We start from the raw sequence: 24,769 nt of genomic DNA on the forward strand, positions 1-24,769 counted from the left end.
CCACTACGTTCAAATAAATTGCCATCAGCTCATTTGAGGTCCTTGTTCAAATATATAAGACACTGTGCTTCATGACAGGACTATCAGCTGCTTGCCGTGGCATAATGACACATCGACGTTGTTCTTTTTTAGTTTTCTGAAGTAAAAGGTTTACTCATACACTGCTACGTAAAAATATTGGGAGAGGATCAAAGTACATGCTGAAGTTATTTCACATAAAATGCAATTTAAAGAGAGGCTCATTTGGATTGCTCCTACTTTTATTGATTTTTAAACGAGTTAAAATGCTATTTTATTTTTAAATTTAAATAGATTCGCATCAATTTAGCTTAAAAAAAACCTTTTTAAAAACAAATTTTCCTGGTCTGTTACAGACCAAGTGAAGCACTTGTAATTTGTGCTACATGGCAGTTTAACTTCACCGGCCTTGCAAAACACAAGCCCCGTGGTTAAACTGAGAGAGCACAGAACAGAGACCAAGTCCTGTGCCAGAACGAATTCCCTCACCTTATCTTCGGACTTGTAGAAGACTTTGTGCGGAGATCCCAAGGTGCTCAGAACATCCTGGCACGAATCACCAAAGTACACACAACGCTCAAATACCCGCATCTTGGCATCGGCTAAAACACCCGGGCCACAACCTGAGGAATGGAAAACAACTCAAAATTCATCCCTTCCTCATCAGAGGATACATCACCAAAACAATCCCCAAAGCTTAGCATTCCTCTCTTTATCACAACCCAAACAGCTGCATTCTTTAGGCAATAGGGCCAACCTAAAGTTAACCATTTATTTTGCAAGTTTAAACATTTCTCATCAACGTGACATTTGTGTTCTAACTTGAGCAATGCCATCTTTACCTCCTTGCCATTCACATGAACGTGACTTACTCTGCTGGCACGTCTCAATTTGATCAGCTGGTTATTATCAGTAAGTATCAGGAATTATTTGTATTCCTAAAATAGTCTACTTCAGCAGCTAGAGATGTATCTCCAGCTAGAAAACTGAAGCCCATAGCACGGGTGAGGCATTTCACTTTAAGCGTATCACAAAACATACACTCTTTACTCAGGATTCCCATAGCTCATTAAATCAAGAGCATGTTCCTATTCAAATAATGTTAAAAACGGATGTTACTGAATAGCCATTACATAGACAAACTGCTGACATAAGTTATCAGACGTTAAGAACCTGAAAGATCTTACAGTCTGTGCCCCCCATTTACTTTCAGGAACGCAGCATCTTGCGTTTACACACACATGCGCAGCAGTTATTGCAAAACACAGGATGTGCTCTAAATACACACTTAGCTTGCTCATTATACATTATTTATGCGGCTAGTTACTCAATAATATAAATCAGAAAAATCCGATAGAGAGTCCTCCTTGATTTCTTAAGGAAGTTACTTCAAATTAACAATGCTTGCAGAGAAAACTGTGCTAGAACAGCTGTAGAATACGTTCTGCAAAGGAGTTTCTGCAAACTTCAGCAAGACAAGAACACCAGTGTCCAGATTGCCTCTCTGCAAGTCTTAGTTTGAGCATCAGTGATACATTTTAATAATCATTTTATTCATTGACAACATTTCCTTTAAGCTGCATACATATATTTTTAACTAAACTTGACACTCTACCTTAGAAGTGTCCAATTTCTCAAAAAATATTATTATGGTGTTATAGCTAACTCCTTCCCTAGTACACGAGGATATATGTTCCCTGTCCTAGGCAGCTCTCCATTATCTTCCTCTGTAAAGAGAGAAGCAAAGTAACTTGAAAACATCTGCTCCATTTTTATTTGTTATTTTTTTATTCATCTTATATTTTCTCCTTTTTAACTTTTGCATATTATGAATGTATTCCCAGTGTTTTCTCAATATACATACAGCTAGTGATCAGAACAGGTCAAAAGCCAAGCCTGCTAATGAAAATTATTAAAAACATCTCAGTATTCTTTCTTAAAAACATCATCAAGTCTCAGGTTATGGTGTCTGAACAAGGCTCCTTTGCTGTCATTATATCTTCCCTTAATTTCCAAGCACCCTCCCATATCTGAAAGCACACACAAGGAGAAGGTACTGATCAGCCTCTGTGCCTCTCACTGCTGTCTCCTACAGCAAATGAAAATGGAACTGAATTTAAAGCGCAGTCTAAGGCTGCAGTATTGATGGAGTCTCTGGCTGGCATCTTTAAAAGCCTTCCAGAATTAATCGTAAAAATGTCAGCGTCACACAGCTCACTCGAATCTCAGAAACTGCGCTCGTACGTAAGGTTTCTTTATATCTCATGGGTTTTCAGCAATGTACTTGCATCTGTTTTAATCTACACGCACACCTGGAGACAAATTCCACTTGCAAAGAGTCTCTAAGGACTTGGAACTACCAAGGACACAGCTACAGTCCTCCACAATTTCTCCAGGGCCAGCGAAACACAGCAGTAGGCAGATTTGCCTTCACAGGGGTTCTTCGTGTTTTGTTTCCAACAGTTCAAAACAAAGTATAAAGAACACTTTGAAACCACCTGCGAGAGCACCACAATAACCTATGTTTAATTTATAGGTTTACCCCTCTTCCCTGAGGAAAGCAACCAGTTCAGTGCTCTGAGTGTCACTAATACCTGCAGTGAGTAGGCGAAGCCGTAAACCTGAGGGTCCAGTTCCATCTCGCAGAACATCAACGTTCTCGGCATACACATTGCCAAGGAAACAGCTGAGAGGCATCAAGGGAGCCCTGAAACCAATCATAGAAAAATTTGCACAGGATTCACTCAATCTTCACATTTTCCATCAAAAAGCTGGTGCCAGTTCACTGAAACAGTTGGTAAATTTTGACAAAGCTGCATTTAACTCCGACCGAACACTAAAAGTTACATTAAACACAAGGATCACAAAGTCCAAAGGGAAGGAGAGGAACAAGGCAGCACTCAAATGCCTTTACTGCCTTTAGATACCTCTGATGAGGAGGCGTCTTCTCAGACTTGTCTCAGGAAAAGTGCAAGTTGTACAGTTTTTAAAGGCAACCGCTTCTCGAACTCAGCACCCCCTCTCCGGGATGCTCTCACTGCTCTTGAGAAGGTACTGAACAGCCCAGAAATCAGCTTGTGTGGGTACACCCCAAACAATCGCGCCGCCTTACTGGGAAAGTTCTCCATTTAATTCAATCTCAAGGAAAGCTGAGAAAAACACAACAGCCCCAAGTAAGACACTTCAAAGGGAAGGGCTGCTCTTTTGTGTCTTAGTTTGTATATGCTCTGCAAAATTCACTGTTTTTTTGTGAATCTGTCCTCTGTGTGAGTGACTGGGGCTAGAAGTCAGGCTTTGAGCTCTCACGCACACAAGAGAGCCCCAAGCACTCTCACCAAAGCCCACCATGGCACAGACACTTTTCTCAAGTGTGCTCATTTCTAATTAGGAGACGATGTCTGCATAAACACGGTTCCCTTCCTTCTGAGCAGTACTCCAAGGATGTGTTAATCTTGTCCCGGCTTTAAAACACAACCGTCTCTGCAAAAGCTACCCCCCTCTCAGTCTGGGTATTTACAAACTGAAAAGATTTTGCCCTGAGTGTGGAACCCCAGGATCGATGTTTTTAAAAAGAGCAAAATAGCACATGTTGTACGAGAAATTACTGCTCAAAAGAAGACAGAATACAATACCCACAGAAAACGTTAATCATGTTAAAATACAACTATTCCATCAGGATTGAGGCATGAAGATCAATTTCCTAAGAATAGTAAGTTCAGTCAGGTAACTGCAGATATATTGAATATATGGCAGATTATGCATAGGGCTTAAGCCTCAAAATACATATTCGATTATTTTTGTATAGCAAAAGAATTTAAGACACTTTGCTAGGACCCTGCCACGACTCGCATAGTACCAATACACTGCAAAATTACTGACTGCCCACACCAAGGTTGATTTGTCTGGGGTCTGAGGACAACACCTTGGAAATCTGAAAGAGCTTGTTATATAAAGGCATTTCGCACTGCACCGAATTCATAAAAGACCCAAACTGGATTAAAAACCCATATGTTTACATTTAGCATTCGCAAAACCCTAAAGAATCGAGGAAGATGAAGTACATGGTAAATGATTAAGACAGCATGACCAGGTGTACGTACTTGGTATCCTGCAGACTGTTTCCGTTGTAGATGTACATACGCTTCACAGTCGCGCCGTGTGGAATTTGCAGGGAGGCGAGACCATGGGCAAAGTTAGGCTGTGGGCAGACAAAATCATTTTTAGTTCCATGACACAGTAGATGCTTCAAGTCCAAGTTATAAATCACACTAGAAATACAGTGTATGCTTACCAATTCCGATGAGTCTTTAGCCAAAACAAGGGGGAAAACCAACAAAACCCCCTTCTAGATGTTATTTCCTTACATGACACCACCCCTGGGTTCCCAAGCTGGGGTGAAACGCCCACTGTGTTTATCCACCAAAAGGTGGCACTAGTCTAACAATCAGCCGTGGTGCTCAGGGAGAATTTACGTTTTCTTGGTTTGATCACTTGCAACTAGCACTATAAAAGTATTTGTACTGGTATGCTGCATTTAAGTTCTAAGAAATCAGCTATCTTAAAAGTAGAACTTCTTCTTTCTCTCCTGCTGCATTAATTTCAGCCTTTTAACGTTTTTCCTTGCTTGTAAAATGCCTTTAATCTGATGAACAGATTCATTCCTTAAACGGATTTTTCCGCTCTCACAACATTCTTACACACACTGTTTTAAAAGGGATTTTGGGCAAAAAATAAAAATTAATCCAGAACGATGACTACCATTGCTGTATGTGGTTGGAAGGGAACCTCCACTACTTAGCAGCTCTAGAGATGCTCTGACTTCAGTCCTCTTTCTGAATTTGCCTCAAACATGAACACCTCAAAATACAGCTTTCTAAAGCAGTCAGACTTTAGATTAGCAGCAGAGATATCTCCTCGAGAGCCAGGGAAGTGCCTGGGCCATACATGCCTCATTCCTTAACAGAAACAGTGCGAGTAGGTTTTCACATTCTCCCCACCTGCAGTTTGTTACCAGCGATATAAAAAACCCCCAGTTTTCTTCAGAGTTTTTTCATTTCCATAAGCAGAGATGACACTGCTTTGCTAACTTGTTTAGCACTCTTGTATGATTCTCTCAGAACTTGAAAGATTTTTGACATCTTCAAATTTCCTTTCACTCTTCAGTCTTTCCTAGCGTTCCTCCCTGAAAGGCCCCACATTCTGTCGTCTTCCCTGCAGACTGCTTCCTATCACTCTGTTTTCTAAACTATCCTACTCCTACCTATTTATAATCCTGGGGAGAATTTTGCCTTTCACTCTGTGCAGACAACATTTTACTAACCCCGTTTGAAGAACTGGATGAAAGACTTTGCAAAACTATTTTCTCCACTGCTCCGGCAGCTACGAAGAACTCTATCATCCCCAAGAACCACACTATGTCCCTCTCAAAGCACCAAACGTTTTATAACCACCCCTAATTATTTTCTTAGTTAACTGAACCCCATTCTAAAACAAGACACGCCAATGCAATGGCTAAAATTAAGTTTAGCAGTGTTATTTTAACAGATTATAATTTTAGATAGCCCTGCAAGGAGCAGGGAGTTGGACTCGATGATCCCCATGCGTTCCTTCCAAGGTGAGGCATTTTATAATCTTTTCAAATCTTTGGTCTAACAACCGACTTTCTTAGCAGCTCATCCATTTCATTCATAAATGAACTGGGAACTCTTGCATGAAAAGCAACTACTCTTGGCCGGGACATTCTTTCTGTTTGGCTTACTAGGTTTCTATTTATCTTCCAACATTTCTGAAACTCAGTTGACCTCTACTACTGCTAAATAGTAACTTACCTTGGTTATCCTCTGTTCTCTCACATGTCAAAACACAACTTTTAAAGTACTAGGGCTGTGGGTTGATTCCTCCCATGTTGTTTTGGCTCTTTATATGCCCCTTCTTATTCTATTACCACACGACCTACATTGTCTTTAACTGATAAGCCTAAATAACGCAACTGAGAGCACTTCCATCCTCACACACTATACATTACACGTACATTTTTGTTAGTATAGGTGGAAACCACAGAAGACCTGATCTTGTTTTCACTACAGACAGTGATTTCCAAAGAACACAGTCACACGTTCAATTATTCAGTAACTCATCTGAACATCTGGTCAATATGCAAACAGGCACTACAAATAAAGCTCATTCACCTGGCTTTCTAAAAGCACTCGTACCGAAGGACACTTAAGATGAAAATGTATTTTACGAACTCTATCCTAGTTTAGTTGCATAATCACTGTGATGAGATTCAAAAACATCTGATAAAAGAACAGCCTTCCAGTAGATTGCTTAATATTTATGTATTTGCATAGACAGCGCTCGTATTTTTAGAAGGCTCCTTTCAACAACAGAATTGCTAGTCCCGGTTCATGATGTCAGCAAAACCTCTAAGCACACGCCTTAAGCTAAAAGGAAGAAAATTTTTAACTGCAGAACGATTACATTGCATGAATAAGAGCACAACTGAGGAGTTAAACTCCTTCCAAATTACTGGTTTCTTTTGCCTGCAGGCGAGACGTGCTGTAGGTGATACTCTGCAAGTACCAGAGAGCCAAAAAGACTATCCATTAACTAAACATGATTGCTGACCTCGTACTTCGGAGTTTCAGTCCAGGAGTCTAACTGAAAAGAAAACGACAGTCCTCTGAAATTGAGGTGAAACAGCTGCTCGGCTGAATTATACACTGAAAAGGAAAAGAAAGCAAAAAGACAGTTACCAAAATAAACCAAGAATTCCCCAGGTCAGATCTAACAGCACTTTCATCACCTCAGTGAATTTACAGCATCTCAAGATGCGGGAGGAGCACAATTACACAGGACAGTCATAGTTCTGCTTTTAATTTGTTGCAGTATAAACAGAGCAGTAAGAGAAACCTTAGATTCATTAGAGTTGCCTACGCAAGCCCTCTAGGCACTAACCTATCCCTAATGATACAATTACACAACACATTCAATTATTCCTTAATATCCCTCAAGTAGTTTCAACGGCCGCTATTAGCACAAACCAATCCTGCTCGTTGTTACCTGAAACGTGTAAAATATTAACCAGAAAGTCTTTCAGACAGATGTGCTGCCCAGATCATGGATCAATTCTGGATTTCGTGCCACTGGGAAGCACGTGCTCGTGTGCTTAATTGTACTTAGAATAATTAAAAATAGCAGCACCAGAAACACCCGCCGATCAGTCAGCTTGTACAAAGAGCAGTAATAAATTAGAACACACACAGGCTTCCCGCTGTCAGCCCGTCACGGGATGTCCTGATTTATTGCAATCAATTGCACAACGTCAACTGGAAACGGCAATAAAAGTCATCCCAGTACTTACTCGGACAAGACATACTGTTGTGTGGGACTGTGGAAAGCTTAAAAACAACAATCCCAGGAGACTGGGAGCTTGGGAACAGTTTTGAGATTGATGCTACCAAACTCCAACCTGTGCCTGGGAGCTGCTGGGGGGAACACAGCGTTCTTCTAACACACAGAAGCTGGTTCATTTGCAAACAGCAGAGGCAAAAAACAACAAAGACACACTCCAACAAAAGAAGCTGCTTTCGTTCACTCTGCCAAAGGAAATCGGTGCATTATTCCCTACAATTCCCTATTTGAGATGACGTAGCATAGAGACAAAATGCACATATGGATTTTTCACCACACTACCTCCCCTCAAAAGCGCCTTTCAAATGTTCAACTTGAGAGACATGTCACAAGATATCTGGACAACGCCAGACTGCCCAGGAGAGAAAAATAATAGTTGAGCAATAAGTATTAGGCTTTCAAAAGTCATCATTTGCTTTTTCTGCAGAATGTGCTGGTTAAGAGCATTTTCCCTGCTTGTCACTCAAAGGAAAACGTGTGGGGAGAGGGAAATGTTTTGATCTGCCGGAAAATTACACAAATCTCTCTCATGTGATAAATTATGATGCATCTTTTCCAGAGCCCACAGCCAGCTGGAGAAGTGTTTTTCCCTTAGTCATGCCAAGTGTGATATCTGATTATATAAATCACATCAGTTCCCAACCCCTGCAATGTCAGTTGATGTTTAAGCTTAAAGGGCAAGGAATGTTTTCATCCTTTCGAAGTGCTCAAGACCACAACCATGTGCCTGTACAAGGTAAGCCTTTTTCTTTTACTACTCTTTTTTTAAAAAAAAATTTGTTTACTACACTGGTACTCTGCAGAATAATTCCATTCAAAAATTGCTGACAGAAGCAAAAAAGGCTGCTGAGTGAAGGAAGCAAGACAGTTTGTCTTCCAGGAAAGCAGCAGCCTGACCAACTGGGAAATGTTTCTGCAGAGCAGGATGGGACAACGTCACCAACACCTGTGAGGCTGCAGAACAGACACAGCCTTATCAAAGCAGAGGGAGATCCAGAAGTCAAGTCTTACTGGTATCAAGACATTTCTGGCACATCAGGGGAGCCTGGGCAACCTCTGAATTCCGAGAGCTACAGAGTCAGGAGATGGGAACACCCCCCCCATCCTCACAAGGCTACTGCAGCAGGAGGAAAAGATGTTTTTTTCCTTCTACCTTAGGTCTTCAGCTCAACCCCACAGCCCTTATCCACGCACTTCAGCAAGCAGCCGCGCCCACGACGACTCGAGGCAGGATGTGGTTTCAACAGAACCACTCCAAGAGTGAGCGCTTTCCAGCAGGGGGTCAGGTCAGAGAACCATGGAAATGTGGGATAAAATCTTGGCTTGGCTGAAGCTATCGACCTCCAAAGTGGTCAGATTTCAATCTGCCCCATGACAAAGCCAGCACAACGCTTCAGACCAACATTAGCCAAAAAGTAATGAAGCTGGTTGAAAATTTTCCTGACGACTCCTCTTTTTTTTAAAACCACCGATTTGGCAAAACCAAAACTGCTCACTTCAGGTTGGTCTCGACACAAAACCGCTGGAAACTCTAACCTTTGGAAACTCTAACTGACTCTGTTGCAGGGAAGTTCTGCTGCAACCACCTTGGTTTTAAGTGAAAGGCAACATTTTGACTGAAATTCTGGAGCTTAACACAGAGATAAACAACAAAATACTTCTAAAGAGCTTGCACTGGTGTTTTTGAAGAGTATTGGTTCAGAGAAGTGAAGGGATGGTCACTTCACACTTTCATTCGTGAAAGTAGCATACTTTGGTGATATTAACAGGAAGGTTTCTCTTCCCACTTTTCTCTCCTCCCCATCCCAGGTCAAATTTTTTGAGGGGACACAGAAACATTGTCATCATCCCTCCCATATGCTGAGAACTACTCTGGTTTGGGGGTTTTTTTTTGCTTTTCTGTTTCAGAAAACATGCACTTCTGCTAAGTGGGCTGTTCATGGCAGACACCGAATTTCCAGGGAGGAAACCAAATCAGCAAATGCACCAGTGAAATGGTAAGAGAGGCCAACATTTTAATAAATACATTTTCCTATCTACACAGCACTAGACGAAAAGATGTTATGAAAACCTATCATCAGATGAAACAAGTGTGCAAGTTTGCTTAATTGAATGTGACAGGTGCACAAGATCTGGCCAATTCAGCACAAGGACATGCGGGGCCAAAGGATGTTTTGAAGCGCTTGCATACAATTGTACGCAGTAATAAAGCACGCTGCTTCTGTCATAAGCAATGCTCACTGCTAGGTATGTATTTTCATGGTTGATAATATCACAATTTTGCAAGCAGCTCACCTCTAAATATTTGCAAACAAACCATTGTCACAGAACAAGTAAAAATTATAAACTCTCAAAGGTACGGAACCACTTTCACCCTTCCTACATTCTGCATAGTCTCTTGTGCATACTATTTCCATAATAGATCTAACTGCAGAGGTTCTGCCTAAGAGCAGATGCTGAGATCATGACTGAAGTGAAGTTAAAAAGGCTTCGTTTATCTCAATCTGATATTCATCTACTACAGCAGGGTTTTATGCAGAGATATTACTTTAACCACATGACCCTCCACAGTTAATAAATCCTGTTCTGTAATGTGCAAGAGATTGCCTGCAGAGAAGAGGGACAAAGACTGGATATGCAATCACCATCAATCACAAAGAACACTAGCTTATTTGGGATCACCCTGACTACTGCAAACGGACTGGGTTAAGCTAAAAATAGAAGATGATGCTCTAGAACAGGTATCTTGCCTATATGGAGTTAATCTTTCTTGCTATGCCATTTGTGCCCCATTTCTTGAAGGTTCCTGAGCATTTTAGTTATATATACTCCCTTCCAAGTTCCACCACTGGCTTATTTTCATCACCTAACCAACCCCTGAAATACACTCTCTGCTTTCATACGTAAACAAAGAAGTTAAAGATATTTTTTTTCCTGCTACACTGGGGATAAACAGCCAAGTACCTGTGCAAGAATCAGAGTGGGTCCAGTCAGGTTAATTAAACATGTCCTGGTTCTGGTCATGCTGCCCATTGGCTCTCTTCACACCTCCCCAGTGTTCCCAGTAAGAGGAAGGAGGCACAGAGAGATGCAAGCCAGTTACATACTGGCTCTGACTTGATCCTGCCTTTGCAGGGGTATAACCACGTTCTGAGAGCACAGAGCCTGAGCAAACAGTCCTGGTTGACTCTGCACAGAGATCAGCTCAGCTGTCTGTATGTCCCTAAGGACACTTGAGAGCTGACCATGCATAAGGACGTGTAAAGACAACAGCATCAACCCAAAAAAACCCACACCTCACCATTTTCTCGTGCTGGCAGTTCAAAACAGATTATTAATGACATCTGAACTCAACATTCTGTGCCAACAACTCTCTGCCTTCACTATTTCACTTGAGGAAAGTCCCAACTGAACTTACAGTACATTTTACACGATATCCGATCCACAAGAATACGACTGCTCTGGAACACAACTTCAGATCATTCGACCACAGAAGCGCCTACACGTTATTCCAGGCAGATATACAGGAAAGGCTTCCAAAAAGAGAAGTCCATCAATCTAGCTGTGCTTCTCAGAAATACCTCAGCTTACCTCCTGGATGTGTTGCTCCAAATGACTGATCAATTTGTTCTATAGTTGGAGCAATTGCCTGAGAGTTAAAATGGACACCACTGAAAAAGAAAACAAAACGAACCTGCCTTAAGAATACTGAACAGATGCTACTAATGGCAATACCACACTTAAAAGGGAAGGAAAAGTAGTAAATTGGAAGGAAAGACTAAACTGGTAATTTAACCAAGTGCTATGTTCAAGAAAGGATAATTATATACATTCTTTTTTGGCAGTTAGTTCATTTTTTTAACAAGAATGATTGGAAAAAATAGGTCAGGATTAAAAAAGGAGAGAAACAAGTCACTGCAATCAAGAAGAAATCATGGGAAGTCTTAATCACTTACCAATATTTTAACTTCACCTTAGTCAAGTCATAAACTTCAATCACCTGAAATACAGGAAACAGAATCATTACCATCCTTCACACATTTCTGAATCATTAGAGGCAAATTCCTGTCAAAAGAACTAGCTCGTGCTGTTTGATGCCTCCTTTACGGAGCTCTGCTACGATAAATCACATCGACAGAGACGAAACTCCGAAAACCGACCCGGCAACTGAACGACACTGCTGGGTTCCGCAGGGGACATCCAGACCCTGCAGAAGCCAGCGATGACCTGCAGAAAGGAATCTTCTCACTAACAGATCAGCATCCTGATTTCTGGGAAGATTACTCCTAAGCAAGTTCAGAGGAAGGCAATAGCAGAGGTTGGCTAATTAGGGACTCTTCTAATGAATGCCAAAGAGCAGGCCATTCCTTGGGCTGCCCTCATTCCGCTGAAGAATCCCTGGGCAGGGCAGTAAGTCCGAGCAGTCGCCGCACTGTTCAAACTTTCCAGCTCCTTCCAAAGCAGAAGATGAGCAGAGCAAGACTAAGTCGCAGTACTGCATTTCAATACTACACAAAGACATCCAGCAGTCTCTCCAAGCGCTACAGAAGATAATCACAAGCGCAGCCCACGAAGAATCAGAGCAAGCCACAATGCCTAGTTCTGAGAGTTATTAAATATTTTAGATCTTATTGAAAATGCCAAGGAGCTCCCCTCCCTGCAGACAACATGAGGTACAGATCCTTTGCCCTGAATACATTACTGCAAACATGCATCTGAGATTGATTTCATAGGGGTTTTATGTGACTGTTACTGGATCTTGAGGTTAAAGCAGGCTTTAACCAGATCATTTCTGGCAAGTAACCAGTCAAACAGAAGCTTCTTTCCACATAGGTGGCACTCCTGTGTCAGCAGTAAAACACGTAGAGCACATCAAAACTGCTGTAAAGCAAAGGTAAAGCGCTTTTTTCGCTTTGTGTAATCCTCCAACAACTCACTGACAGATTTCGAAAGGACTCACTCTTCACCTAGAAAATAAAGCGGAATTCCCCAGAGAGCTTGCTACCAAATGTGGCTTTAAAGCCTAAAAATATCACCAGCTAAGAAGGAAGTCTTGGGTTTGGGAGATGCCCGGCAAATATTCCTAGCAAATATCCTTAAATAAAACAACTTGCAATGCTTAAACCACTATATGAAAAAAATAAAAAGTCAACATTTAACGGTACGTTGTTGACTCATAAAAAGTTGGAAGAGTTCTCTGAGCACTTTGTTTGTTCAGAAAACCCACACATTTCAGGATATAAGCAACAAGTACAGCACAAAGCAAGTAATAAATGAACATTCTGGCAGAACCACACGAAGAAAAGCAAACAAATTTTTCTTCTTAATAAATACACTTTGAATTATGCTTCTTGGAAAAACCTGGTTATCCAGTATTTTAATTCAAATGCAGTTTGACATGTCCACATTTCCCTTACTGCACAGCTTGTTATAAACAAAGGCTACTTTCACAAAAACTAGGAAAGCTTTCACATATTTTTAGTGACCTTGCCCATCATCTTTTCCCCCCAGAAAAGGTTTCTGAAAATACAGGACACCACCCCACGCACAGATCTAGTTCTGCAGCAACTACCAGAGAGCACTAGGCACTCTCCTGAAGTTCTGCTCAAACCTGCTGTGGTGATGGAAGACAAAAGGATGAGTCCAGAAAGGAGAAATACTCTGAGAGCAGCCACCAGGCACCGATTTGCCATCAGCCCTCTCCCCACGATTCAAACAGGAAAAAGAAATGTTGAATAGACTTAAGAGCAGAGGAAGAAACAAGCATGTCTCAGCAAAATTTAAAAGGTAGTCAAACGATCCCATAAAAGTCTAGGACACGTGTATTGAAGAAACACTGCAACAGGCCGTAGCACTAGAAAAGGATTTATTTTTTTAACTCTAGAAGCTACGCTGACAACAGGATTAACGTCATGCTCTCTATGCACAGAGGAACAAAACCTAAGAGGACCAAGGACTACTTGGTGACAGGTTTACTGCATGGCCATCAGGCAGCTACCTGCTTTAAGTGATTAATATCTGATGTTTCATCACACTCTCTGTTTTGATAATTACTACTGAGTAAGTCTCAAAAACGTTGACGTAACTAGTAATCAGCAGTAACGGGCCAACACTGTGAAATCAAACTTTTTCGACACCTCAGAGGGAACATACGTGAGAGATGCTGTTGCTAAAATTCACAGTAATGTTTTCAGAACCCGGGCAGGAATCTACTTCCACTTTAGCTCAAAACTAACGCACTAACACCTCCCGCAGCGCTCTGGCTACTGAAAGCGAGCAGAGACTGCGCTCAAGCTTTCTTCTCCTTCCCGAAAAAAGGGAGGAAATTTTTTAGGAATATTGCAATGGCTTTATTTCTGCTGGTACAGCAGCTTCCTCGGGTCTGTCAAGCCTTTCTATTTTAGTAGCTTGTATTTCAATCTCTTTCTCGCAACCAAACGGCAAAGTGCGTATTGAAAAAACACAACACAAAAGGAAAAAAAGGTCAGCCTGATTTTTCTAGTTTTGCTGCTGCTGAGCAACACTGAGAGCACAGAGTCATAGCATCTTCAAACCAGGCATTACTTATTCTACACCTACACTATTCTTCGACAAGTCCTGTTGCTCACTTCTGAACTAAACCCATAAAATTTCTTCTATAAAGCTTTCCGAAAACTTGTACAGTATGAAGAGTTCATAGCACTCTATCATCTACGCAGCTTTAGCCTTCATAGTTAAGTAAACAGAAGGTATCACCAGACAACTGAACTACAACACACCAGAAGAGGTTGTTTTTTCTATTTTTTTTTTTTTTAAAACAAAAAGACATATTGGAAGAGATTTTTTTTTTCATTTTTTTTTTCTTTAAAACAAATTTTAAAACACATGGCGGAGAAAGGTGAGAAGAAAAGCTCATGCATAGTTCTTCGAACACTGGGTGTTGAAACGACACAGTCAGACCCTCAAAAGCCGGAGATGAAGAGACACAGCACACGCTAGTTACAGCACTTCAAAACCACTACAAGACTGCAAAGTTCCAACAAAATCAGTAAGCAAGCCGAGCACTTGAAGTGATTATGTCAGTTTTGAGGTCACTCTCCTTAAGCATTAAATGTCTTTCGGAAAGATTTTGTGCAGCCCATGTAGCTTACGCTGATAAAGATCCATCTGACAGAATTTTCAAGACAGTCTCTTAAAAAGCACAAATTCACATGCGCAACCTGAATAATTCAATTCCAGATCTTAAATCCCATTATTACAGAATGACTTCACGAACAGAAACTCCCATACGGCAACTACAAACTGGCAAAAAAAAAAAAAATTGCTCAGTTGTCCCTTATCTGAGCTCAACTGAAACTGAAAATTGTTCTTCCAAATGTGTATTTTTATAGTTAATAGAAATTTTGAAAAATAGAAGCGTACCAGGGTGTTGCAGGTTTCTACTAGAGAAATAAGTACTTCCAACAACTACTTATTTGGGTTGCTACTCATTCAAAGTGTACAAAGAGCTGGAGTTTCAGCCAGCGGCACATTGCTACACTCTTACAGACTTTTTTTCTGATAAAGCACCAGGCTGATATTTTGCAGGGTGATATTTTGCTGCTGATTTTATTGGAGTAAGGGGAACAAGGCTCCACCTGCCAGTGTTCCAAAGCTTGGATAGATGAATGCTCTCAATTAGCCAACTCAACCAGTTCCATAACAAATCCTTCGAGAACACAAACGCCGTGGAAGGTTAGTGACCAACCTGTCCTTTATTTTGCATCTTAATGCAAACAAAGCATCCTAGAGAGGCAGATCAACACTTGGTCACTTAGAAGCCCAGAAAGAGAATTGCTGGGTGGAGGCCTTCGATTGCAAGGATAAAATCTCATCCAGAAGACACTGAAGTCAGTGCAGGAGGCAGCTGCTCACAACAGGGCTGAACGCAGCTTTCTGAGAGAAATCACACACTTGCAACCACACCACCTAACTCAGCCAAAAACTAAGACTAGGAGGAGGTAAGCTGCCTTTCAAAAATAAAATGGCAGCACAGAGAGAAAACTACACTGTCTGGTTTGCATTAACCGATGATGTGATTCCAAATCCTAGGCTTAGCTTCAGTAATGGCCTTTCACATTTTCTGCTACAATTTGAGACAAGATGGGCAAAAGACCACGCTGGACCATCACACTCTTGCAGTCCCAGGTACAATGTTCAAGTGTCTTAATCCTATAAACCAAAATTTAACCCCCGAGGCAGAGAAATGCAGTTCATTATCACAAGAGAGCATTACATTATGGCCAATTAAATGTCTAAAAGAACCACACACTTATGCCCTATTAAGCATCAATATATCCTAGGGTTTTGATTTGCACCGTTTTGTTTGCAGGAAGGATGTTTTATTACCTTAAGTCTCTGATTGAAAGCATCAAACAGCAGTTTGATTCCATCCTGAGTCAGGTTAAGGATGAGGTCATGGCTAAGAGGTGACTGTAAAACAAACAAATTAAAAATGCTGTTAGGCTCTTAATCTGAGGGCTTCTTTGTTAACATACATACCATCGTATAAATATAAATTGGTTACTTCGGAAAAACAAAACTGCCTCGGAAAACAATCCCTTGTTGAATGAATAAGCAGAATGAAAATACATTTGGCCAAACCTCTCAACCCTTTCAGTTTCCTTATGAAAAGGGATAGCACCCTGCAAGAACTCCCAGAAGGGTTATTGTCCATTATTTTTTGGTGGGGGAGGGAGGTGGGGAAAGAGACAAATCACCTTGAAAATTAACATTCCAAGTTTAGCATCAGAGATACCAGGCAGGGACAGTCTGCTGCATTCTTGGTGCACAAAAAAAAAGTAACAGCCCATTTCACCAAGTCTCTCACTAGAACCAAGCATACACCTGACAAAAAGATGGCAAGAGGGCTTTCCGCTTCAAAAAAAATTAAAAAAATAAAATCAAAGGCTGTCGCCGTCTTTTCCAGGCCTCAAAAGGAAGGCTTCAGACTCTCCTGTTGCGAATTTAGGTTTCCTTAGTTACCGTGAATCACGACAACAAAAGGCTTAATTTACAGTCTGCCGGAGTCAACAGGAGACATCCCACCGGGTTCACCGGTGTCTGTGCAGGCTCCACGGCACCTGCGACGCTGCGGGAGATGCTCACACCTGTACAGCCACCATCCCTGCGCACGCCGTCAGCTGGCCCCAACTCGGCTACTGGATCCCATCCCCTCTGAAGCACGCTTGCTTCAAAAGGCTCTACCCTCTCCAACTGTCTCCCTCCGAGGAGAAAAGAAGGCTGCAGGAGAGGCAGGCAGCAGATTCACGCCCTAGAATCGCACCAACAAGAGACAGAATGGGGATGGGCCATCTGGGGCATTTACAGGCTTCTAATGTGGGCAGCCAGCTACTCAGCCCTTTCTATGAATTGAGCATAAGCTGTCTGAAAAACTGTTAACTCTCCCTTTTGCTCTACTGGGAGGAGCTCTGTGTTTTGATTGTCAGAAGCCTAATTTCCATCCTAAATTTTCTCACCTCTTTATTCTCACATCAGCACCATCCTCTAGCCTGGGTACTTTACGCACGTTCTCACATGCATCTGCCATCCCTTCCCAAACCATTTATTTCAGCAATCACATTGTAGGCTTCCCATGGCCAGGTCAAAAGAAGCCAGAGGGCTTTCGATCCCCTGTGATGCAGATTTCCCTTTTCCCTCGATCTCTCCAGGAGCTTTTCATGAAGCAGGTTCAGTTCCAGCTCATCTCTCCTCAACACCGGTGATCTGGCGTGGAAGCCGTCTTCTAAGTGGAATCTTCACAGCACCTTGCACAACAATTCACTGCTGCCAGCAAACCTTTATGATACCGTGTGCAACTGAAGCAGCACCGCAACACAGCCATGAGCCTGAGATCAAAAGGTCTAATGCTGATCCTGACAGTCTTTTTTTAAAAATCCCTTATGAATTTAATTTAGAAAGGCTACAGATAGAGCAAAAAAAAAACCAAACAAGTGTCACGTTGCATTTAAATATACCAACAGAGATCTTCTGGTATGGGACGTGCTCCGCATTTCACTGGTTTCCAAGCAGAATTTTCATAAAGTTATTCCAAAATTAATGTGTGCATTGCAAGGGGTTTTGAGTGGGTAGAAAAAACCAAACATCTGAGGAAAACCTTGATAATTAGTACAGCAAATAGCTTCTGTTCTGTGCTGGCATGTTTTCTAATAGAAGAAAAGTTTCAAGGGCACAAATTTAGTCTGTGTGACTTAATACACAAAATAGAACCTCCAGTATGAAAGACGATGCCAGGAAGCAACAGGAGAGTCCCTCCTGAAGGAAGCAACTCCGATGTGCAGTTACCCTGCTAATCTACACAAAGCCGCAGGGAAAACTGTTAGCACTGAACAATCCCATTGACACAAACCCAGAGCAACAGGCTTAAGAAAATATACAAAGGCAATCAAGTACCCTACTCAAACTGACCAAAAAATGAGTTTAAAAGTCTGTAGTCACAGAAAAGGGTGCAATAAGCTTTTTTGGCATGGTCTGGCCATCCCATTTATGTCAAGTTAGAGGGAGTGCCATGGACAGATCTAATTGCATTTAATTGCCATAAATGTTTGAAAGGAAATACTCATTGCTGAAATTCCAGGATCAGAAATTTGAGTGCTCTAGATGCAACAATTTTAAATAACATTTGATCCCTATGCTCAAAGGCATTCTTTTAGAAAGCAAAGAGGAAAGACTTGAAGGCTGTCCAGGCATAGTTCAGCTAGATAAAATTTGTGTATGATGAAGTATATCTAAAGCTTTGAATCTTCTAAAACAGCTCTTTGTGCTCAGGTGCTAACGAAGTGCGTCATGTTCCACACCAGGGTGAGGATACAGCCAGTCAGCTGCAGGCCCCGAGTGGCAGGTGGAAAAATCCTGCCCTGATATCAGGCACTGAATCAGAACAACACACAGAAAAAATACCAACAGCACAACTATTCCACGAAGTTGAGAACGACTATTTTGTTGGACTATGCAGATGTCCAAAACATCTTTATATTTATTACAGTTTTGGGTGGAGGAACCCTAAGCCCCATCCCTCTGCAGACAGAATAAAAATTGAGTGTATCTGGGGAAGCACAATGTAGCCTTCAAAGAGGTGTAAAAAGCCAAGCAGCAGTACACCTCGCTTTTAAGCACTGGACAACTAATCCTGTGATTCTACAAACCCAAGGGGAACAGGAATCTCTTAGTTTATCTTAAAAAAAAAAAAAAAAAAACAACCCTAGGAATAATTCTGGAATGCACTGTGGTAAGAAAAACTAAAAAAACCTCAAAGCATACAAAAACCAAGCAATGCACTCACTGCCAGATGGATGCTCCCATGCATTAAGTACCAGGAGTTAGATTTTCAATTTGCAATTCAGTCATCATAAAACCCATAAATCTACATAATGTGAAATAAAAAAAAGGATAATTCATTTAATTACATGAAATATGTATCCAGCAGTAAACGCCAGAGTCGAGCTTGTTCCTTAGCCATTCAGTATTCGCTGCGAAAGCACCAGGCCTCAGCCGGCATTTTGATACAAACCGACACTCGGGCAGAATTTGCCTTTTTGGTGATGCAAAGATCTGCAATCTACAACACGTGAGTATCATCTTCTGATTAACGCGCACGTCACATAACACGCATTTGGAGAGTCATAATCCCCCTTTGTCCCATCTCCTCTCCCATTCCACTTCCTTCAAAGTAAAGGGAGCTATATAAACACATTTTATTCCATTGATCAGAAAGGTTTCCCTTCTAGGCCTCTTTCTGACTGAAGTCAAAACACTTTAGGAACTTAACGCTTAATTTTGAAGAAAGATTAAAACATCTCTGGCTGGTTTAAATGACTGCACCCACTCTCTGCAGATAAAACTGCAGATCCACAGAGGAAGCGTGGAAGCTTTTTCAGGGGGTTCATCACCACTGAACCAAACACAAAAGGGGAAAGTAATGAGGGATTCAGCACTTCAAAACTACTGCAACGCCTGACAGTGATAAAGACTAGAATTACAGAGCATCTTCCTTCTAAAAGGAAAAACAACGCCACCCCACCACCAGATATGCAAACCTGGTATCTGTTAAATCATTGCACTGCACTGAGGTTTGTTACATGTGATGTGAAACTGTTATAAAAGCCATAACCCACATAAAGTGGCAATAATTTCGTGTAATTTGATTTTAAGTAGCTCCACAATTCATACAATACGTATGCTGGCCTGACACGGAGCACGCACTACTCACCTGCTCACTGTAGAGAACCTGGACGTTTTTGATAATGCGACAGTGTTTCTGAAGAATCGCTACAGCCTGAGCCAATAAACATTCCTGTAAATAAATCAATAAAATAAATAAATACAATTGCATTTCTTCAGTTCCGAGACCAGCTAACAGTGTTTTGTAACAGAAAGGTTACAGATGAGGTAACAGAACCGTCATCAGCAAACAGTGTGTTACAACAGAAAGGTATGCGATCAACAAATAAGCTGACTTGACTCACGGGATCAGCACAGACCTGTTTCTTCGAAACAGAAACGTCATTATATAAAACACAAGTATCTCCAGCCACAAAAATTAAAGAGCAAAGTTCAGGCAGAAAAAACCACATGAATCTTTCTATCATCTATGCATAATTTTTTCTGCTTTTTGGGGTCAACAACCCCATAACTGAAAAAGCAGCCTGTACCAAACTCCGCTGGAGCTGGCTAGAGCAGCCCTAGACAGGTATTGACTGTGCTCCTGGACCACATTTTACGGCATGCCCTCGATCCCGCTTGATGAAACACCAAGTAGTCGCACGAGATTGGCAGAAGTGCTAAAGGATCCTCCTTAGACCCAAGAGGCCACGTTAGCTGCTGATACAGCTGCATCCCTGTCAAGGAAGGAACTTTATCCTCTTGGTTTACAAACAAGATAAACGCTCAGTTGGACTAATACACTTAATAGTCATTCACCCTCTTAACACAATTTCAAGAGCTTTTTGTGGTTGCCGTTTTTCTTTCTTCTTTTTTTGTTTTGTTCAGTGTATATCTTATCTTTACAGCTATAAATTTCTGAACGCAGAACGGAATAGCTGATCCTGCGGAAAGAACAGCACCACACCACTTCATCCTTTATCACACTTAAAACCGTTGTTGCTTTTCCAAATGAAACGTGATCGTGTTCCTGGATTGAAAGGAGGTATTTATAACGAGGTTATGAGCTCATAATTGGGAAGTTTTACTCCCTGACTAATTGCTGCACATCAATTAATTAATTATCTGACACTTTATTCACATTTCCTTGCACCATTCTTCTCTATTCCTAGTTCTTAAATGTTAAGAAAGTTGCCTCAATTAGGGAAAATTTAGCACAGAACCTAGAGATTTATTTAGGTAACAGTTCAGGCATTCAAATTTTTTCGTTACTAGCTACAGCTCTCAAGCTCAGACTGTACATCATGTTCCAAAGCACCTTTTAGACATTATCTACAGCACCAAAGTGAGAACACTCCCTCTCTATATATACACACATCTCAGACACACGCCAAGATCACCATAGGCACTGCTTTAAATTAACACTAGCATAACATTTAAAAAAAATAAATAAAAATTGCTTTTCCTATCACACTAAACTATGGGCCTGTTGCACCCATATGCTGCGGCTTTTCTGCAATGATGAAATCAGGTTTTGGCAAAACAGGCTTCTAGGTTAGAACTACGACGATTCAATTTGTAAATAGCATATACATCTGTTGCTGTGAAAGTGTTTTTCACATTACCCCATAATCGTGGAAATCATTTTTAAATTTTTTTTTTCAGCTCGGAATTATACACCAGAAGATGATACAAAATCAAAAAGAATAGTTATTATTTTAATAACGGTAATAAAATCAAAATGCAGAGCCACACAATAAAGCAGCACTGTTTCCTATTATCTAGGAAATAGCAGTTGCCTTGTAGTCTAAGCAGCTGAGTTTGAAAAAGACAGTTGTTATGTGTTAGATAATATTTTCAAAATGGAACAGAAACATAAATAACAGCAAGAAGCTAAGATCAAAGATGCTGCTGTGAAAGTTTTTCATTTCTTAAATCTAGTACAAGCTACGATTCCAAAAAAAGTAAAGATTATTTAAAAATTTAAAAACCCATTTTCAAAGTCAGTATTTCTAGGAGACTTGCAGAGACAAGACTGCGAGCTCGTTTAGAAAAAAAACAAAGCTCAAGCAAAGCGAGCAAACAAGCCGACAGAATCTATACGCCAATGGAAAGCCGCAGAGTAGGTAAGGTTTCAGTTAAAAAAGCCTGTAGTTAAAAAAAGAAGTGCGCAGAAACATGAAGTTGAGTTTGTAGCCCGATGTAAACTGATGCAATCTTGGGTTGGTAAGTGTGCAAACAGATGGCTCATGTGACTCTCTTACTCAGAGCTTTCTCAGGCTGCGAGCAAAGGGATATGGACCGAGTTGGTTCAGTTTTCAGCGCCTGAGAACCAAGCAGATTTTGACACGCAGCTCCTTAGCAAAGCTGCGACCAGCAACTGACACTCTCCAGGAGGGGTGCACAGAACCTAAACCACGGGTGGAGGAGCCAGTATCCTCCCCTTGGCTCCATCAGCAGAGTCCAAGGAGGAGCAAAGGAACGGGGTTGTTTTTCTCCACTCTCATACACACACACACAACACCCCCTTTTCCTCAACATCCATCAGCCTTTGCAGTCGAAGAGGATAACAAAGAATTCTTTTTCCCCGGCTCAGCAGTCAGGAGGAACAGGGAAGCAAACATGGTTTCCAGCACATCAGAGAGTCAACCAAACTGAACCGTGGCAAAATACGCCCACGAAGATCAGCAGGACTGCCCCACCACAAACTTCTCCCTTTTCTAAACGCTGGAGCGATACAAGAGGCACAAGACACTCCTCTCTCATACGCTGGTCAAGAACAACATGGCTTGAAGTCTTAGTCTATGCTAAGACACTTCTTGAAGGCTAGAGGAGTAGAGGAGTGAATAAAGATTAAAAGAGAAGAATACAAGAAAACCCAAGAGAAGATAAATCGTAACACATTACATAAAGAGAAATGAAACCTGGTAGTAAAAGAAAGTATAAAAAGCAAGAGAAATGCAAGTACGCCTTGGAAATTATACATCTCAAATGCTAATAACACAGCTGTGGGCACCACAGAATAAGCATTTAATTGTTCTCTTTTAAAAAGGCAGGAATGTAGCCCGAGAGGTGCAGTGACACAGGTATCTAATTGAACACAAAACTCAGCCTTGGTGAAATTTTTTACAGTCTGGTCACACAGTGAGTCAACACTGGAGCCAGAAACAGAATCCAAAAACTCATGTAAAAAATTTTCCTGGCATTTCCCCTCAGTCATCTCCATTGTGGGCACAGTACTGGAAGCCAGAGTCAGCAGCAGTTCAGGAATACTGCCATTAGTCCTGTTACGAGCAGATCCAAACAAACAACGAGTAGAATACCGCTGGCAGCGAGGATCCCACTTACACCGGCGCTTCCAGCCTTGCCACCACCAACAGAGCTGAACCAGCTTTATCAGCACGGGCAGTTTTCATACAGATCGCTAGTGCAGGACAAAGTTAAGGATCTTAATACCTCGTCAGCCTCCTGCTCTATACCAGCAGGTCATGCTAATTATATATTAGACACATCACGTGGTGGCTATGTTTACTCCCAAGAATTACAGCTGAGTTTCCTTCTTCTCGCATCCACGCATGCATGTGTGTGTACACACAGAGAGAGACACGGGACATCATTTTAACCATGAGATTGCAAATGGGCTTCTCTGGGGGGTCTTGGGAAAATTAAAATCATTTTCTCTCGTCCCTTCATTTTGTTTTTATAAGGAGGATGAGGGGAAGCCAGCACTACGCATTTATGAAGATTGCCAGGGTACATAATTCAAGACTGCATTTCTTTTCAGAGCTCAGAGGGCACAGTAACATGTTAGCGGTATAAGGAGATCACAGAGATGTCACAGGGTGGGACCTGAGGTACTATAATTAGCCTCCCAAAGCCATCCGAACGCTCCCTGCAACCATCCAGTTGTACTTGACTCTGAAGCCACAGCAGCATAAACAGCCCTTTGTGTTTGATGGGTTTCACACAAACAGCTCCAGGTCACAGCACCACTCCCTCGGTGCGACCCAAGTTCACAGCAGCTGTGTAACAGTGTCTTTGGGAACAGTCTGTCCCACTGCAGCCACAGGTGACAGCAGCAGAAGTCAAAGTGTGACTCAAGTTCCAGCAGACACAGACGGCTGCCACGCAGCAGAGCCCTGTTCACACTAGCCAAACTACTACTACTATTAACTGGGCTTTAGACAGAGAACAGCAACAACGGAACGCTCTGAAAGAGTCCAACACTGATATTTAAAACAATCACTCACAACACACCACAGCATTTTCTGAGCGTTTTAAGGACTACCAACATCTGCTTGAAAACACAGGTCATCTGAAGAATCCATCCGAGTTTCAACTGTACATTTAAGTGTACTGGGCTGAGCACCAGCCAAATTTCCATCAGCTGGGGAAAAGTTCTTTGTCACTGCAGTAAATAAAGCAACGGCTCGTAGGGAGGGACCTCTCAGAGAAAGATACAAGTCATTGGAGGGAGGAATATTTGTTATCTAACCCTGAGAAAACCTCCCAAAAGTTTACTCTGTTCACCACAATGTCGCAACCCAGCAACCACACAAAGACATTGTGAAACTCGGCTTGTATTTATGATGAGTTTGTACAGCAAAGCACACTTATGCCAAGTATTAGCGCACAGTTGAAGATGCTGATATCACCTGACGTTACTTCAGGTGACAACCAGTACATCCACGCCTCCTCTTCTAGGAGTTATTTAAGAAAAATGACTGTCTAAGACAGTGAGGCAAGACAGAACAAGGTAAACAAGCAGAAGAAAGCCTATGAGCTGACAAACAAAGCACAACTCAGTGTGCAAAAGCTGAAGGGGTGACTATATGTTACAAAGGAATCCTTAAAGCTTGTACATTAGTATTTTTAGCGACAGAGAAAGGTGAGGTTTGGCCGTGTCCCCCTTTTCACACCTGCAACCCCCTGAAAGCGCCGGGAGAAACCTTAGGAACGCCGGATCACGACGGGACCCGAATCACAGCCCCCTCGCCCCAGGAAGGCACCCAAAGGCCCACTTACCCAAGGTGAACTCCCATTGCTCGTTCCCCAGAGACCGCTCGGGCACCACCTCCAGATCTAGCATTGGCTCAGGTAGCGCGGAGGCCGCGGGCTGGCACGGCGGGTCACCCGGTCGCTGCGCCGGACCTCTGAGGGAAGCAGGAGGCAAGATCGCACTCTGCCCACCCCCAAAACA

General features: G+C 41.8%; 1 protein-coding gene across 1 annotated transcript in view; it reads right to left on the reverse strand.

Annotated features, from left to right (window-relative positions):
* The window catches only part of LOC104276142 (chromosome unknown open reading frame, human C16orf70), a 33,727-nt gene extending 9,069 nt beyond the window's left edge, over nt 1-24,658 (reverse strand). The window contains exons 1-10 of the mRNA XM_009872337.1: nt 24,595-24,658; nt 20,494-20,507; nt 19,679-19,762; nt 15,799-15,882; nt 11,388-11,431; nt 11,023-11,102; nt 6,646-6,740; nt 4,119-4,216; nt 2,613-2,725; nt 508-641 (exon numbers count right to left, since the gene is read on the reverse strand). Of these exons, the coding sequence (XP_009870639.1) occupies nt 508-641; nt 2,613-2,725; nt 4,119-4,216; nt 6,646-6,740; nt 11,023-11,102; nt 11,388-11,431; nt 15,799-15,882; nt 19,679-19,762; nt 20,494-20,507; nt 24,595-24,658 (810 nt within the window). The remainder of the gene's footprint in view (nt 1-507; nt 642-2,612; nt 2,726-4,118; nt 4,217-6,645; nt 6,741-11,022; nt 11,103-11,387; nt 11,432-15,798; nt 15,883-19,678; nt 19,763-20,493; nt 20,508-24,594) is intronic.
* Between the last annotated feature and the right edge of the window lie 111 nt (nt 24,659-24,769).

This window comes from Apaloderma vittatum, unplaced genomic scaffold (genome assembly GCF_000703405.1).
Source record: "Apaloderma vittatum isolate BGI_N311 unplaced genomic scaffold, ASM70340v1 scaffold34096, whole genome shotgun sequence".
NCBI lineage: Eukaryota > Metazoa > Chordata > Aves > Trogoniformes > Trogonidae > Apaloderma > Apaloderma vittatum.